At 41.3% G+C, this 16973-nt stretch overlaps 2 protein-coding genes across 8 annotated transcripts in view; both read left to right on the top strand.

The window, feature by feature from the left end:
* Positions 1-16973, top strand: part of LOC149542888 (Transducin/WD40 repeat-like superfamily protein) — a 233109-nt gene that overhangs the window by 62080 nt on the left and 154056 nt on the right. The window lies entirely within an intron of this gene.
* On the top strand, positions 1203-3817 carry LOC149542891 (uncharacterized). The gene is made up of 5 exons (XM_089797808.1): positions 1203-1551; positions 1667-1819; positions 1968-2368; positions 2506-2911; positions 3046-3817. Exons 1-5 carry the CDS (start codon positions 1338-1340, stop codon positions 3498-3500), a joined length of 1629 nt encoding a protein of 542 aa, XP_089653934.1. The 5' UTR covers positions 1203-1337; the 3' UTR covers positions 3501-3817.

A 16973-nucleotide genomic window follows, 5' to 3' on the forward strand; every position in this document is an offset into this window, starting at 1 on the left:
TTCATGGCAAAAATCGCCAAAATCGCCATCGTGAATCTCCAGAAATCGGCCGCGGCAGCAAGGATAGAAAGTTCAATTTTTTAAAAAAAACACATGTTTTATTTGCTTTCTAAGTTGACTTTCCTCTTTGTTATAACCCTAAAGAGCCTTCTATTTGCTTAGTATGAGTAGAAGAGAGGAAGAGTGGGAGAGAAGAGAAAAGAGAATCCATAGGTTTCCAACCGGCAAGAAGGAAGAGCACCAAAGAGATCAGAAGTCCATTTGGGGAGGCCATAAATTGCATTGGGAGCATTAAGGAGTCAATATCAACGCTCCCCAACTCATTTGCAAGAGGTAAGTGTTGGTTTTTTTTTTGCATGTTAGTGTAGTATGCATTTTTTGTTAAATTTTTTTAGTGTTCATTTGCAAATCTTGAATGTTTTTTATTTTTAGTTTTACTAAATTGCAAACTAGGGTTTGTTGTTTTGTAGTTTTTGTTTATTAGTTGCAAACTTTGATTTTTTACATGAATTTTTTTATTGCAGCAGCACTTTGCTTTCATTTTCCAATTTCCACAATGGGTAAAAAAGATGAATGCTGGAAATATAATGAAGAGTTTCCTGGGAGAACCAAATATCAAACAAAATGTATATTTTGCAAAGAAAAAATAAATTCGGGAGGTATCTGTAGATTGAAATACCACATTGCTGGCATACCTGGCCATGATGTCACAGTTTGCACTCAACAAACCGCTGAGGCAAAACGCTCTTGTTTAGTGGCATTAGAAAAAATTGAACAAGACAAGTTGACTAAGAAAATGCAACTTGAAGGGTTAAGAGGTATTGGCTCCCGTGCTCCCACATCCGCAACCGCATCTACATCTGCAAGTGCATCTACATCAGCTTCCGCATCCGTAGGTTGTGTTGGGGAGGGTTCTTCTAGGCCTCCTTTTCATCCTAGTGCTAGTGCTCATGTGAGTGTTAGTGGTAGTCGGTCTCATACTGAGACAGAGTCCAACACCAACCTATTGCGGCCTAGAGTGCGGAAAAGCAGAATGGATAGTTACTTTGTGCCCCGCACTACTCCTGGCTCCCAACCCACGCTTGAGGGCATGGGTTTGAACAAGGAGATTCATGATGCTGCCAGAAAAGAGATTTGCAAATTCTGGTACTTTTGCAACATTCCATTTATTGCAGCCAAGTAATTGATTCTTTTTTCTTTGTTATCTTCAAAGTTAAAGTTAAAAGTAAAAGTAAAACTTTAATTATATCTACTTGTTTTATGATTTTAGTTTTTGACATCTAAATTTCTAATCAATATCATTATCTATTTGTGACAGGACTCCTTATTGGCAGAACATGATAGATGCAGTTGCTATTTGTGGTCCGGGGTTTAAAGCCCCAACTGAGGCTGAGTTGAGTGGATACCTCCTGGAGGAAATGGTTGAGGATATGAGGCATGAGCTTGAGGACAACCGAAAGGAGTGGATCGAAAAGGGTTGCACCATCATGACTGATGGTTGGACAGATAGGAGGGGAAGAACACTCCTCAATTTTCTTGTATCCTGTGGAGGTGATTGATCATTCTACTTTCCTACATACATAATTTTGAATCGTGATTGACTATTTCAAATTTTGATTTGTTGATTGCTAATAGTAATTATAATTCGTTGTTTTGTTACTTGTAGGATATACCACGTTCCTCAAATCCATTGATGCTTCTGCTCATGTAAAAAACGTCACATACTTATGTGAGGTTATTGAGGAAGTTATAGCAGAGGTGGGGGAACAGCATGTGGTGCAAGTGGTGACAGATAATGCAGCAAGTTATGTTGCTGCAGGTAAACTTTTAACTTTTTAAGTTTTGAAAATAAATTTATTTGAATTTTGAACTTTTTCTAATTCTAACTTAGAATTTCTAAGTTTCCTAAGTTCTAAGTTCTAACATGTTTGAAATTTGAATTTCTAATTATCTTAAAATTGTTGTAGGCAAACTTTTGATGGAGAGGCACCCCACCATATTTTGGTCCCCTTGTGCAGCACACTGCCTTGACCTCATGTTGGAGGAAATTGGCAAACTTGAGTGGGTCAAGTCATGTGTAGAAAGGGCAAAAAACATATGTAAGTTTATTTATAATCATTCATTTGTCCTTAGCACAATGAGGAAGTACACAGGAGACAAAGAGTTAGCTCGTCCAGGGATCACGAGGTTTGCCTCGAATTTCATCACCTTGCAGTCCTTGTTGACATCAAGGGATGATTTGAGGAGCATGTTTGTTGGGCGGGAGTGGATTTCATCTTCCTATGCTACGACCACTGCAGGGATAGATGTGGTGGATTGCATATTTGATGATGATGGTTTTTGGAAACCTGCTAGAGAAATACTTAAGGTAATTTTATTGCAATTTAACATTTAATATTTTACAGTTTACTATGCTAATTGTTTAATGATTTAGTTTTACCTTATATTATTGAATTATTCTATGTTTAAGTTTTGACTCAAATTTTTGTTTTACTTTATATGTAGGCCACTGAGCCTCTTGTATCTCTCCTACGAACTGCTGATGGGGAGAAGCCCTCTATGGGCTACATATATGAGGGCATGGATAGGGCCAAGGAGGCCATTAGAGCTCAGTATGCAGGAGTGCAGGAGAAGTATGCCCCTATTTGGGACATCATTGATAGGAGATGGCAGAATCAGCTCCACAGACCCATCCATGCAGCAGCTTACTTTTTGAATTCGGCATTTCGTTTCCGTCCTGACTTCAAGGCGGATGAGGAGGTTCTCACCGGATTATATACAGTGATCCAGAGGTTGAGTACTGATGAGGATAGCAGTGCTGCAATTATTGAGCTTGATAAGTTCAATAATAAAGAAGGGCCACTTTTCTCTAGCAGGGTAGCCATAGATGCTCGGGAAACAATACAGCCAGGTAAAAATTAAATAATATATTCAATGTTCATGAATCTAGATTCTAAACTTAAAGTTGATTATGTAATTTTAGAGTTAACTTGTAATTTGTAATTTGTAAATGAGACTAATTATTTTTATTTTCCCTTATTTCAGATAGATGGTGGCAAATGTTTGGGGCCACAACCCCAAAACTTCAAAAAATTGCCATTCGTATTCTGAGTCAGCCAAGCAGCGCTTCTGGATGTGAGCGCAGTTGGTCCATGTTCGAGCACATCCACTCGAAGAGGAGAAACAGGTTGACAGTGCAGAGGTTGAATGATCTTGTCTTCGTTCATTACAACCTCCGTCTTAGGATCAGACAGATTTTGGGCACTGACTCCTCTCCGATCATTCTGGAGGAGATTGATCCAGAATCAGAGTGGCTCACAGAGGTTGTAGATCCAGTCTTCACTGAGGAAGACCGTGCGTGGATTGACCAGGTGGATATAGAGGCTGAGGCAGCTAGAGCACGTTCTTCAGGCATTGGTAGACGCACACGTGCACGCACAGACATAGGCCCTAGCGACATTCGTGAGCCCATCTTATATGCGGGAGATATGGCTCAATAGTCCTCTAGGACCTACATTAGACGCCTTGCTACTAGGAAGACTGGATACTCAGAGGCTGAGGCTGAGGCTGTAGCCGAGCTTGAGGATGATGTTGAGGATGATGATGACTATGAGCCTGAGGCTTGAGCTGGAGCCTTGTTTTTATATTTTGTTTATAGATATTGATACTGAATCATTGATAGACATATGTTTCAAAGTTTCAAACTTTCATGGATCTTCATCTTAGATTCTTACATAAATTTATGATTTGATGTCTTATGGATCATCTTACATACATTCTATGATTTAAATCATTATGATCATTTGATTTCTATTTACTTCAGCTAGCCTACAATTTACATTTTAGAATCTTAGATAACATAGTTACGTATGTGATGGATTTTATGTTTCATGTTTATGTATGTTAAGTTTTAACTTCTATTTGATGATGTTATAGTGTGCTTAAGTTATATTCAATAAAGGGTGCATGAAATAAGTTTTAAATTGTTAAAATCTTTAAATTTAAAGGGTTTTTTCAAATTTGCCGATTCATCGCCGATTCATTGCCGATTCATTGCCGATTCACGATTCGATTCGGCCTTGCCGATTCCGATCCGATTCCGATTCACGTTTCTTTGGTTTTTCTTGCTGTCGACACTTTTCTACTAAATCCGTGGTGCGGTGTAACCTTTTCTTTCCGCTGTCCGTTCACCATGTACCGTATGGTGGAATCTTTCCTTTTGCTAGGTTTGTATAGTATGTTCTTCCCTTTAGCTTTAATTGTAACTGTCTCACCTTCCTTTTCCTTTCCTTTCTCACCTTCGTCAACCCTTAACATATTACAAATCAGAAAGAACTCGTAATCCTCCATCTGCTAGTGGAATAGGCCATTCACTGAGTCTAGGTCGTCATCATTCGACCCTCCTAATTTCAATATCCCTTCTTCATTTGGTTCCATTCTCTGTTTTCCTTCATCATCATTCTCGCCTTCACCTTCTGAGTCTGATGATGCTGCCTGTAATGGACACCCTTGGATGTCCCAAAAAACTAAACCAAATTGCTGAAAGGAATTATGTCAAACAGTTTGCATTCAACTTCTTAAAACCCCTTATAACTCTGAAAATCAAACGTTTATTTGTTTGTTGTGTTTCGTGCATGGAATTGGTATCATACAACATAAACACGAAAGAAACTACAATAATAGGCAAAGTGGAAATGAACTGCTGCTGATAAAATGTTATTTTCAGAATTCATAAAACCAAATACATGGCAGATTTATCAACTCACTAATTACTTCAGCAATATTGTCATAATACTCCAGCCCATGCTTACGAACTTGCTGCTACAATACTTTGTCCTCCAATCAGTCCACTACCTTCATAATACCATTCCCTCCAAGCGGCATAAGCGTCGGACAAGTAGTGAAGAAGATATGAGCAAAATATCAAATCTGCCTGTAGCCGGAAATGCAACTAAACTGCCTGATAATGAAGCCAATAAGAAAGAATTCCAAAGGCCAAACCCCAAGGGAATGACGTCTAGAATGTTACAAGAGAGGATAGACGTCCTCAAATGCCAAGAACAAAGCTGCAACTCACACACCAATTTCTTCTCATATTCAACTTGTCTAATGAAGCTACAAATGCTTCCTTTTATTCTATTCCCACGGGTCCGCTCAACTCATATGGGCAATGTGGGATAAAGATGTGTAATATAAAACATATATTAAAATACACCTTATGTCTCCCTTGGGTACACATCACCATAAAATAAATATTAAAGTAACACTTTAATATTTTACAATTAAATTAGACGTTACTTTAATAAAACTTCAGGCATTAAAATGTATTAGCAATCGGACTCCGAATAATGCGAGTGATAGCTTATTGGAAAGCTCTCACCGAGGAGTATCGAATCCAATCACCAAAATTGACCTGCACTGTGTCCTGCCGACTTACTAAAAATAGTAAGTATGCCTGAAACTGAGTAAATCAACTTCGTTTTGGCCCAAACTAGAAATGACTAGGCCAAAACACTCCAAGATCCCATTAAACCCTTCGTTAGCCCTCAGGACCATGTAGAACAAGGCTAACGCACACACACTTGGTCAACTGCTAAAATGGGGACATTACACTGCCTGTTCCCCTACCATTTGTATATGCAAGTCAATAATGAATCTTCTGCCTCCATGCTCCATGGATAGGGTGTTTTGTTTCCAATCATGTTTTACCTTTGCTTGCACCAACCACCCATGTCAAGGGATTGCGTCGTACCCTGTTCTCTTGAGCAAGATGACCACAAAATCTAGTAAAAATGGTTGCGTCCCGATCATTACCGACTGTGCCATCAAAGTTCCCAACAGTTTTATCCCATGCTGATCTGCCATGAGTAACTGGAAAGTAGGTGGCCACAGCGTGGGTTGTCCTAGTTTTTTCCAAATATCTTCTGGTAGCACGTTCACACCTGATCCTCCCTCTACAATTGTATTTGTCAGTACAGTGCCTAGAATGCACATCTCAACTACTGCCAGATGCCTTCCTATTGTAAGTGCCAGTAGCATTAGGTCTGCTACTCTTGTTCCATTACTATCCCTTCCTGTTTCCTCCGTCACTCTCGGGGGTAGTGTCATATTCATAATAGCTGTTTACAACTGTGACATCATGAGAAGGTCATTTAATTTAATAGGAACTTTTGTTTGCATTATCTGCCTCATCATGTTTTGTTCTGCTAAGTTTCTTTACAAGATTTCGGCAGTGTCTTTTACTTGTGATTTCCCTGTTTTCATTTGCCTTTCTAGCTTTGTTCGTGCTTTTTGTAGCCTCTCCTTCTCTTCTTCTGCATCAGGGTATTTTGCTTTCTTTGCCTGCTCTCGTGTGACCGCTAGTACCTTTTCATCACATGTTTCAATGCTTAATAGATTTACCCCTTGCTTTGAGCATTTTGAATCTTCGTGGTCCCTCGGACCACACCATCTGCATAGTAGCTATGGTGTCTCTTTCGTAGTACAGTCTCTAGCGAAGTGACCCCATAGATTGCATGCACGACATTGAGTCATCGGCTGCCCACTCGCGTTATACTATTTTCGACTCCGACCTCCATTGTTATTGTTATTGTTATTGCCACCCCTTCCGTGTCTATTATTGTTGTGATATCCTCCCGAAGTTGCATCGTTGTTTGTGTTATTTCCGGTGGACACTTCTTGCGTTAGTAACACCTGTTAGTGTCCTTTTGATTTCATGTTAAACGGGCACTACTTTAGGAAATGTCCCGCAACCTGGCAGATGTCACAAAACTGTTTCTTTGGGCATGAGCCTGTTGTATGGCCATCCTCTTTATAGTCTGTGCACCATAGTTCTCCCTTCACTGTGTTCGGATTCTTTTTCAAATTCTTAAATTCTTTTATCGTTCAGAGCATATCTTTCTGTAACGCTCAAACCTTGTTCAATTCCTTGTCACTACTGCTACTTTCAGATGATGAATCGTCTGAATCTGACGATTTATGCTTTTTCTTCTTACTTGTTTTTTGTTCGCTTTCCAAATCCATCACCCAATTATACACATCAGCGTATGACGCGGGTGGTACAATCTTCATCTTTTTTCAAAGCTAGCTGCAGCCCCTCCACAAACTGTCGTTTCTTCAATCTGTCCACCAATTGACTTTCCATCTTCCCAACCAGCGCTTTCAACCGTTTGGCATAGACCCGGATTGTTTCATTCTTTCCTTGCTTGGTGCTGTATATTTTTGCTACAATTTCATTATCATCTCGTAGCAGTCGGAACTCTGCTATGAACTCCTTTTTGACCTCCACCCATGTAGTCAGTTTCTGAGGGTTGGCGTCCGAAAGCCAATCAATTGCCACACTTCGTAGGGTTGTTGGAAATTGTCTTAACCCAATCGTCCTCATCCGTCATGCCATTTGCTGTCCATATGGTTTCGCATGTTTTGCAATGTTTGATTGGATCTATTGTACCATGACCATTAGATTTTGATAATTTTTCTTTGGGACTTGCCATCGCTATTTTCTTGTGATTCTTAGGTACTTGTGTACTTGCGCTGTTCTGAGCGCTTGAGTTGTTCTGAGCACCTGCATTGTTCTGCACAACACCCGCACTGTTCTGCACATCCGTGCTGCTTCAGACAACCATCCTACTTCCGACAACTAAGTTACTTGGTAAAAAAAGATCTTTCTCAAGCAAAGTTGTTCGATTCTCTTCTTGTATCCTTTTGTCAGGTTTATCGGGAACAAAGGGTTCACTCCACGCTCGTGCTCCCTCGGCACTTCAAGCCGTGCGAGTTGCTTCCCTTTTGTTCGGTTGCTCTGCCCTTAGTGCATACAGGTTAATGAACTCCTCCCTTGTTTCTTCCACCAAATTCAATCGTTGTCGAGTCTCCTTCAGCAATTCCTCGGTACTCCTCAGCCTACTAGGTGAGTGCACTCCCTTTGTTTGTGCCCCTTCACCCCCTCGGTGTCCATCGACAATCTGCTAAAGCTTCTGTTTGCGCTCTGCCTACTATGCTAAAATTAAAACTTCTTGTGCTGTACGTATTTCATCCTTCTTTTTTACCTTGTTCCTATCCTTTTTAAGCATATTTGACATTAATCTTCATAATATTCCTTCGTTCTAGGTTCGTTTGGCAATGTCGCCAAATGTTTACCGTATAGGGTAAAGATACTTTAACGCATGTAGTATAGCATGATACAACATAGAAAAAATATTTTATTCATATATGCAATATGCACTCAATGCTTACAATCTGAATACAATGATTAGAATGATGATCCAAAGTCCATTTCAGACAGTGCACATATACCTTCCCGAAGGGGTGACTCAATTGTCACGTGCCCGTTAGGATACAATTCTACCCATCGGCTACAATTCAGATTTTACCAACAACATCATTCCCATGGCCTGCACCTTCATCTACGACACATTTGGCTTCAGTTGGCATACATGGCATTTTACGGTTTGGTTAGTTTAGGCAGCCAGTGGTGATAACCTACCGTAGAGACGAGCTATTTCAGAGGTAGTAGCGGATGCACATTTGTCACCAACAGAGATAGCCGCTCCAAAGGTAACGATGGAGTTGGCTCATGAGACTTTACCAGAGGCGGGAGATGGGTACTTGATATTGAGATGGACATAGAGATAGGGGTAATGGAGGTACCAATAGGTGAGGAGTTGGGGGCATCGGGTGTTCGATTGGATGTATTGGGTTCTAGTGTAGTGGCTACGGTAGACACGACACTGCTGGCATCACTTGAGCGAGACAGAGAGAGTTGAACCCAGAAGCTGAGTGCTTACTTGAGTATGTGGTTCCACCATACTCTGGCACCTCGGGTGACGTACTTGTCGACACCCTCGCAGGAAGCAGTTCTGGAGGAGATCCCATTGTAGACAGGAGGTTGGGTAGACACAGGCTGAGGGATTACCGCATAGCGCTGTTGAGCATATGGCGAAGCAGTTGAGAGGGCTATGGGTGTGCAACAGGAACGTCCAGTAGTGTGGGAGTTAGGGATGAGAGAGGCATTTCTTACCGATGTAGCAGCTCTAGCGACTCGGGCTCGCCAGGTGTTAGCTTTTGTAGAGACTCGGGTGTTGGACTCAGTAGTGAAGGAGTTGGAGGGAGTGATATCCTTTATGAGATTAGGATGCTTGGTTGCCTTTACAGTCTGTTTCTAGGAGCGAGGATGGCCTGATTTGGAGACTACAAAGATGCGACAGGATTGGGCCATGACGAGAGATCCTGGTATGGAGAGCCGAGTAGAGGCTTTGACTCATGAGACAATAGAAATACACAGGAAGGCATACTACACCCTACGGAGGAGCCAGGCAGATCAGGTAGCAGCTGAGAGGGTTCAGGAGGAGTCAATTGCCAGATTAGCCTCAGAGAGGGCAGCTTGGGAATCTGAGAGGGCAGCCCTATTACATAGACAGAGTCAGCTACAAAAGTTAGCAGCAGAAAAGGAACAAGTAGCAACGGAGAAGGAGAAAAAGTTGGAAGAAATTGTAGAGATGATGTAATCAGCTTTAGAGCTTTAGATGGAAGTAGAAGCGGAACTGAAGGTTAGGAAAGAGCAAGTCGACAAGCTACGGGCAGAGCTGAACGAGTTGAGGGTGTGGATAGCCACTACGCCGGGGAATTTATTGGCTTAAAGGATGGGAGGACATCCTTGTGCTCGGAGTTCCCTTTAGCCGTTGCAAGTCTTGCTCCGCTGTCTTTTGCTTTGTTCAAACGCCTTGTAATACCCGTAGTGCGTCCATCTCCTTAGCCTCTACCATGGCAACCTTACTCTCCAAGTCAGCTTTTTCTTTGTTCCAAGCTTCCTACATAGCAACTTTCTCTATTGCCCACTGCTGTTGAAGACTTTTTCTTTCTAGCTTCCAAACTATAGCTACATTTTTCTCCTTTTGAAGTTTCAAAAAGGTTCCCCAAAAGGCAACCTCCATCGCTGTGAGTGCTTCTAGGAGAGGTGATTGTTCCTGTCCCATGGAAATGATAGAGCTGCCAGTCCATGTGTTAGCCATGTTCTCCTCTTAATAGCCACTATGTTCTATTAGTTCCCAATCTGTGTGGCAGTTAGTCTGCATAAAGGCGGCCAATGCCTTTGCTGCGTTAATGGTAGTCTCTAGCTTCTGCGCCCTAGCTTGGCTACACAATCCTCCTAGTAGAATGCTCCATGGCATGAAGCTCACTGAGGAATAGTTTGGCCTTGGCTGTAAAAGCGGCTGTAAAAGAGGCTGACTGGTGGTACCCTGCTCCTCAACAGCTGTCTCTATAGATGAAGACACCATGCCTTCCTCTTCGAGTAACCTATTTGCTTCCTCTAGGATGGTATCAATCACATCCGCATCAACTAGTAGCGTCATGCTACCTTGGGTGTGAATGTTCCCAAATTTCTTTGCTCTTTTTGGCTGTACCACCAAAGCAACGGGATGGACTACTTTTCGACCTAGAGGTGTTTGTAACCTCACTTTATGAGCACACTTCGTTTAGCACCTCAACTCTATAACTTTAGTACGGGAGGGCTGTTCTAGAAAGATAATTGGCGCCATCTTTGGAATTGATACTTTGGAAGCCCCCCATGTCAGGATTTGTTGCCTGCCACTTGCTCCTGCTTGATTTGACTTGGAAGTATTTGCTGCCTCAGTTCTGTCGGGATCACTAGATGGTTTTTAGAAAAGTTCCAAAGGTTCTGCTACCCTTGTTGGAAGTGGTCCCTTCGTGGGTGGTAAAAATGATACTGCCTGCAGAGTCCCCTGGAGATGACATAGACGGATCTCCACCTCCCGTGAGTCGGAAGAGGATGAATCCATATAGCTGCCTTCTTCTAAACTTGCATCATCCTCTTCCTCTTCTGCTTCTTCGATCACCATTGTTTGTTTCGGTTTTTTTTCTTAGGTTCACATCCATTGTGAGATGCTACATTCAAGGTATCCAGATAGAGCCAGTAGGTCATAGCCGGTTTATATGGTTCCACTCTACTAGCTGGTACCAATGTTCCCCAGTGTTCACTACTCACTTGCATGCGCACCGCCTCAAAAAACAAAGCCACTATATGATAAGGCATATAAAAGGCTTTATGTTTCAGCTCCATGAATTCTCGAAGCCTATCCAAAAGAAATTTAGCCCAGTAATATTCTTGTCCTTTATACAATCCTTCTACTGTAGTTAACATCCACAGAGCAATTTCAGACGTGCGGCTGCCCGCAGTGAGCTTGCTTTTATCCAAATCTACCACACAGCGCCATTCATCATTTGCTATGAAAATTTTCTTCAGACCCCGACCGTTCTTCAAGATTCCTTCCCATTCTAGGCTTGTAAGATCTTTTCGACAAAATAATTTCAACCATTTTTTCTTGTCTTCTACTGTCAAAGAATTTTTTTCTACTTGTTGCCCTTTGTTAGGAATTCCGAAAGCCCTACTTATTTCTTTTGTTGCATAAGAAACTGTCGCCTATTGCTGGAAATGCTGTACTACAAACTTATGACCTAATTTCTCATACCCCGTGATTTAATTTTGTAATATAGACTCGAACTCCTTTAATTCAAAAATGGGCATGAAAATGATTTTATCTACCTCTGTTGTACCTAATGGTTTCTTCAGAGGATGGTTTGTTGCTACTTTTTCCCACCAAGTCTTGCACTCGTTTCCCATTATGCTTTCGAATGTAATATTTTCAGCAGTAATGGTGATTTTCTATGCCACTTTCCCTTTACTCTTTGTCATCTTCCTCACCTTCTTTGCCACAGATTTCTTCTTTTTGGAGTGGATTATGTTTCCCTTGCTCGGATTTCCAATGCTTAGCTTCACCATTGTGCGTCGTTGTGTTAGTTCCCAAATCTTTTGAACTGAATGTATATGCCACCTGTACCAACCCTTTCGAAGTGATGGCTTGCAACTAACTTCCACATGTTGTGGGCTCTGTATGGATTTCTCACGTACCTCTATTTGCTGTACTCTTGTAAATTGCTGCCGTACAAAATTATTTAGTATGCCAAAATTGTTACTTATGCCTCCTTGCCGTACAGGTGCTTGTACAGATGAAAATCTTGGCCTTTGATGTTGTACGGGGGTGAATGAATACCGTATGGACGTGGGTGGAACTCGTATGAACATGGGTGGAATTGATGGAAGTCGTATGAAGTTCACTTGCTTCTACCGTATGCTGCCCTATTCAGATGGAATGACCCTGTCGTACTTTGCCTGGGTTCCGTACAAATGTGAGTTGGTGCTGCTGTACTCTCTCTGATTCCCGTATGGAATTGATGTGGTAATGCCGTACTCTATGTTGCTCTTGTACAGAATTACTTTGGTGATGTCCTGCTGCTGTATGACTTTCTTTGGTACCCTTCTGTATTGCTCATGTGACCACTTTTCTTTCTACAACCGACCTTCCTTTCTGTACAGCTGTCCGTACGGCCACTCTTCCCTCTGGTTCAGCCATTAGTATGACTATCTCTACAATTTCCTCTCCACCACTCGCTGCAATTTCCTATCTCTCACTTCCTTCTTTGTTTCTCTAGGTAATGTTGTGGTTAATGTTTTGTGATTCCCTCTTTTTATAAGGACTTGGTTTGGTTTTTTCTCTTTTTGCTTTTCGTCCTTTTTCCTCTTTTATATTTATAAAATAGCGACTTGCCACTTTATTTCGTGTTTCATACACCTTTAACTTAGACCCATTTACTAGGTCTCGGATAGGTTTGTTATTTAAAGTAGATAACTTTATTCCTCCATTCTCTTTTATCTCTAATATTTTAAATGGTCCTAGCCATTGGAATTTAAACTTTTCTGGTTTTATTTCATTCTTCCCATTGTATCTTAGTACCAATTGTCCTTGCTTAAAACCATTTTCTTTAAATGTTTGTCAATGCAAAATTTTCGTCCTTGCTGGGCCACCTCAGTACTCCATTGAGCAAATGTCCTTCTTCATCCAGTTTGAGTAAAGTACATAGTCGCTCCTTGAGGCTCTCTTCATCTCCCAACCTATTTTCAATTGCCACCTGTAAGCTTGGTACTACATGTTCGATTGGCACGCCTCCTGTCCGTACATGAGGTAAAAGGGGGTATGTCCAATAATAGCCTTATATGTAGTTCTATATGCCCAGACTGCTGTTGGGATTCACTCTTCCCAATCCTGCCCTTCGACTCCACAAGTTTTATATAGGATTGCCACTATTACTTTGTTTGTAGCGTCTGCTTGGCCATTTGCTCTTGGATAATAAGGACTGGATAATGAATGAAATTTTTTATACTTGTCATCCTTCTGATGGTATGATTGACGAAATGTACTCCTCGGTCACTTGTTAGCTAGAGTGGAATCCCGAATTTGGTGACCATTTGCTCATACAAAAATCTGGCCTTGTTGAGAGCTATATTGTCTGGAAGAGCTCGTACTTCGGCCCATTTCATTAAGTACTTTATTGTCACTACTATGTACTTACACCGATGGCTTTTGCTTACTGGTAAGGGGCCCACAAAATCTAGTCCCCATTGTTCAAATAATTCTTGTGGGTTGGACAGAAATAATGGCATGAAGTCTCTTTCAAGTGGCCTTCCTGCTCTTTGACAAGTGTCACAACTCACTACCCATTCCCTTGCATCTGCGAACAATGTCGACCACCATAGTCCTCCCAAAAGTACCTTTCTCGCTGTAGCATCTGGTCCCATATGACCTCCTGCCAGTCCTTCATGGGCCTTGCTCAGAACCCTTGGAATTTCTTCCTCCATTACACACCTCCTCAATATTCCGTCCAGTCTCATTTTGTATAATAGCCCTTCAATTAGTTGGAATATGCTACTTTTTAAGGCAATTTTCCTTGTTTCTACTGTAGGCATTTCCTTGGGAAAGGTTGCTGTTGATAAGTAGTGTCCAATTTTTTCGTACCACTGAGGTAATATTGCAATCTGATATAGGTGTGCATCTGGAAAATCCTCACACACCCCACTACTCGAAGCTTCCCCTGACATAATCCTTGACAATTGATCAGCAATCACATGAGACTTTCCCAGCCTTAACTATAATTTTAAATGTAAATTCTTGCAGTAGAATTAGCCATCTACTTACTCTCCCTTGGATCACCAGTTTATTTACTAAATACATTAGTGCTTGGTGGTCAACAAAAAATGTAAAGGGTGTAGCTAGTAAGTAATGTCTGAATTTCTACACTGCATACATCATATCTATTGCTTCCCTCTCCGTGGTACTGTAGTTAGGTTCTGCTTTCGATAGGAGCCTGCTCGCAAAATACACAGGATGGTCCAACGCTTCCTTCCCTATTTGTGTCAAAGTGACACCTATTGCATAGTTGGAGGCATCCACATGGACACGAAATTCTTTGTCCCAGTTGGGATATATGAGAATAGGGGCCTTGACTAATCTTTTCTTCAGTTCTTGGAAAGCCTCTTCCTGCTCTTTTTCCCACCCAAATTGCTCACCTTTCCTAGTTAATCTTTCTAGTGGCATTGATACTTCGGCAAATCCTTTTATAAATCTTCTATAGTATCTCCCACATGACCTGAAAAAGACTTGATACCTGTTATGTTGGACGGTGCTTCCATTTCCAAAATCACCTCGATCTTATCCGGATCTGTCTTTAGTCCTTTGCACACAATGTGCCCAAGCAGTCTCTTGTGTAGAACCATGAACCTACATTTTTTTGGATAGAGAGCTACTCTCGCTTTTCAACATTATTCTCCCAAAAGTTTGAGGTGTTGCTCTTACTCATTGTAGATCGACCAGTCATCTAGGAATGCTTTGAAATTTCCCACCGACATTCTGTCAAAGATATGTAGTATGATCCTTTGGAACGTGGCTGGTGCATTGCATAGTCCAAAGGCATCCTATTATAGGCATATACCTCGTCTTCGACCACAAATGTAGTCTTTAGCTTATCTTCTTCCACAATGCTAATTTGATTGTATCTTGAAAATCCATCCATAAAAGAACACATCTCATGACTGGTTACCTCCTCCAGGATGCTATCAGTAAACGGGATGGGAAATGGTCTTTTATTTTTACCGCATTTAGACACCTGAAATCTACGCATATCCGAATTTGAGTGCCATCCTTCTTGAGTGATATCACTATAGGTGGTACCCATTCACTCGTTTGTACTTTGAATATTATCCCTACTACTAACATCTTCGTGATTTATTCCCGAACCCTTTTTGCATATTTTTTATTCTTTCTATAAGGTCTTTTCCATATTGGTCTTGCTTTGGGTACTAATGGAATCTGATGGACACATAGTTCTGGAGGTACTCCCTTCTAGTCTTTGTATGTCTAAGCAATAATGTCCTTATACTCCAAGAAGATTCTGAGGGCTGCCGCTTTCAACACTGGGTCCCAATCATCTCCTATCTATGCATATTTCCTTGGGTTGATCTGCTTCTCCGAGGTTCAATGCTTAAAGCTTGGCCTTTTTGTATTCTACCTTCTATTCAAAAATGTGTGCAGGTGTCTTGTTGAGAGTTGCCATCCCTTCCTTATACTCTTTGTATCTTTCCGAGTATTGTTCCTCCGATTCAGATTGTTGTACCTCCAACATATTACATTTTGCATGGAAAACTTCATAATCTCCCATTTGCCAATGAAATAATCCATTAAGGGAACTTGTGTCGTCTTCTGAGCATTCCCTTAATCTCAGTACTCATTCCTCATTTGGTTTCATATCTCCATAGTCTTCTTCTTCGGAGTCTGAAGCCAAGTCCTGACTTACTGACTGGTTCTTGAGGTCTATAATGTACTTTCTTCCTTCCGACTCAATAGATAGGGTGTTTCGTTTCCAATTATGGTAGCTTTCACTGCAGTCAGCCACCCCCTCCCTAATAGAGCATCGTAACCCTTCTTCACTAGAGTGATAACCACAAAATCAATAATGAACTGTTGCGTACCAACTATGACATTTTGTCCCATTAGCGTCCCTATACTCTTGATTCCATATTGGTCTACTCCAACTAGTTGAAATGTTAGAGGCCAAAGTGTAGGTTTCCCTATTTCCTTCCATATTTCTTCTGATAAGATATTTACATTGGAACCTCCATCCACAATAGCATTTGAGAGTTTACATCCTTGTCTCTCCATCTCTACTATAGCTAGTGTTCTCCCCATCCCTATGGTGAATAATGTATTATCTTCTGTGCGTACTTCTCCCTCCTTTTCTTTCTTTGGAGTTACGTTGTTTGGGTTTGCCCCTAGCGCTACCTACAGTTGGGGTAGGGTTTCTAATTGATCACCTATTTTCACTAGAATCGCAGTTTCTAGGACTTGCTGCACAATATTCGTTACACCTCTATTTGAAGTAGGCTTCTCCAGTTTTACCTTTCCTTCCTCTCTCATGCTTTCTTGAATGTGTTTCTTTGTTACCTGAAATCTTTTTGTTTCTGTAGTAGTATTTGGATAGGTTAATTTTCTGGCTTACATCTTGGTGACTGCAAGAATCTGGCCTTATGGATCATCAATGTCTAGCATATTTATTCCTTTTTGTCTCGTGCAATTTGCATCCTCATGGTTGCCTAGCCCACACCATTTGCAAAGCATATGCCATTTTCTCCTCCACCGCTTTGACAATCTCTTGCAAAATGTCCCCATTCATTACATCTCCTACCAATCATCGACCTCCCCTTGGAATCATATTGGTGTGGCCGCCATGGTGTGTTGTTATTGCTATTATTATTACTATTACTCTTGCTTCCTCTTTGGTTTTTTTTGTATCCTCCTGGTGAGGCTTCTGTATTTATGTTCTTTAGCGGAGTGGAAGGAGGTGTGGATTGGTCCCCTTGGGTCAGGAATACTTGGGCACTCCTTGTTTTCAAATTATAGGGGCAATCTTTAATTTCTTGCCCCAGTACCTGACAGATCTCACAAAATACTTTCTTCGGGCATGCTCCCTTAGAATGGCCTTCTTTTTCACATTCTGTACACCAAAGTTCTCTTCCTTCTTTCTTTTCTTCCTTGCTCCCTGCCACCTTCTTCATTAGGTGCCTCAGA

This window comes from Cupressus sempervirens, chromosome 8 (assembly GCF_028749045.1).
Source record: "Cupressus sempervirens isolate cs-2001-9-10 chromosome 8, ASM2874904v1, whole genome shotgun sequence".
In the NCBI taxonomy this organism is placed as follows: domain Eukaryota; kingdom Viridiplantae; phylum Streptophyta; class Pinopsida; order Cupressales; family Cupressaceae; genus Cupressus; species Cupressus sempervirens.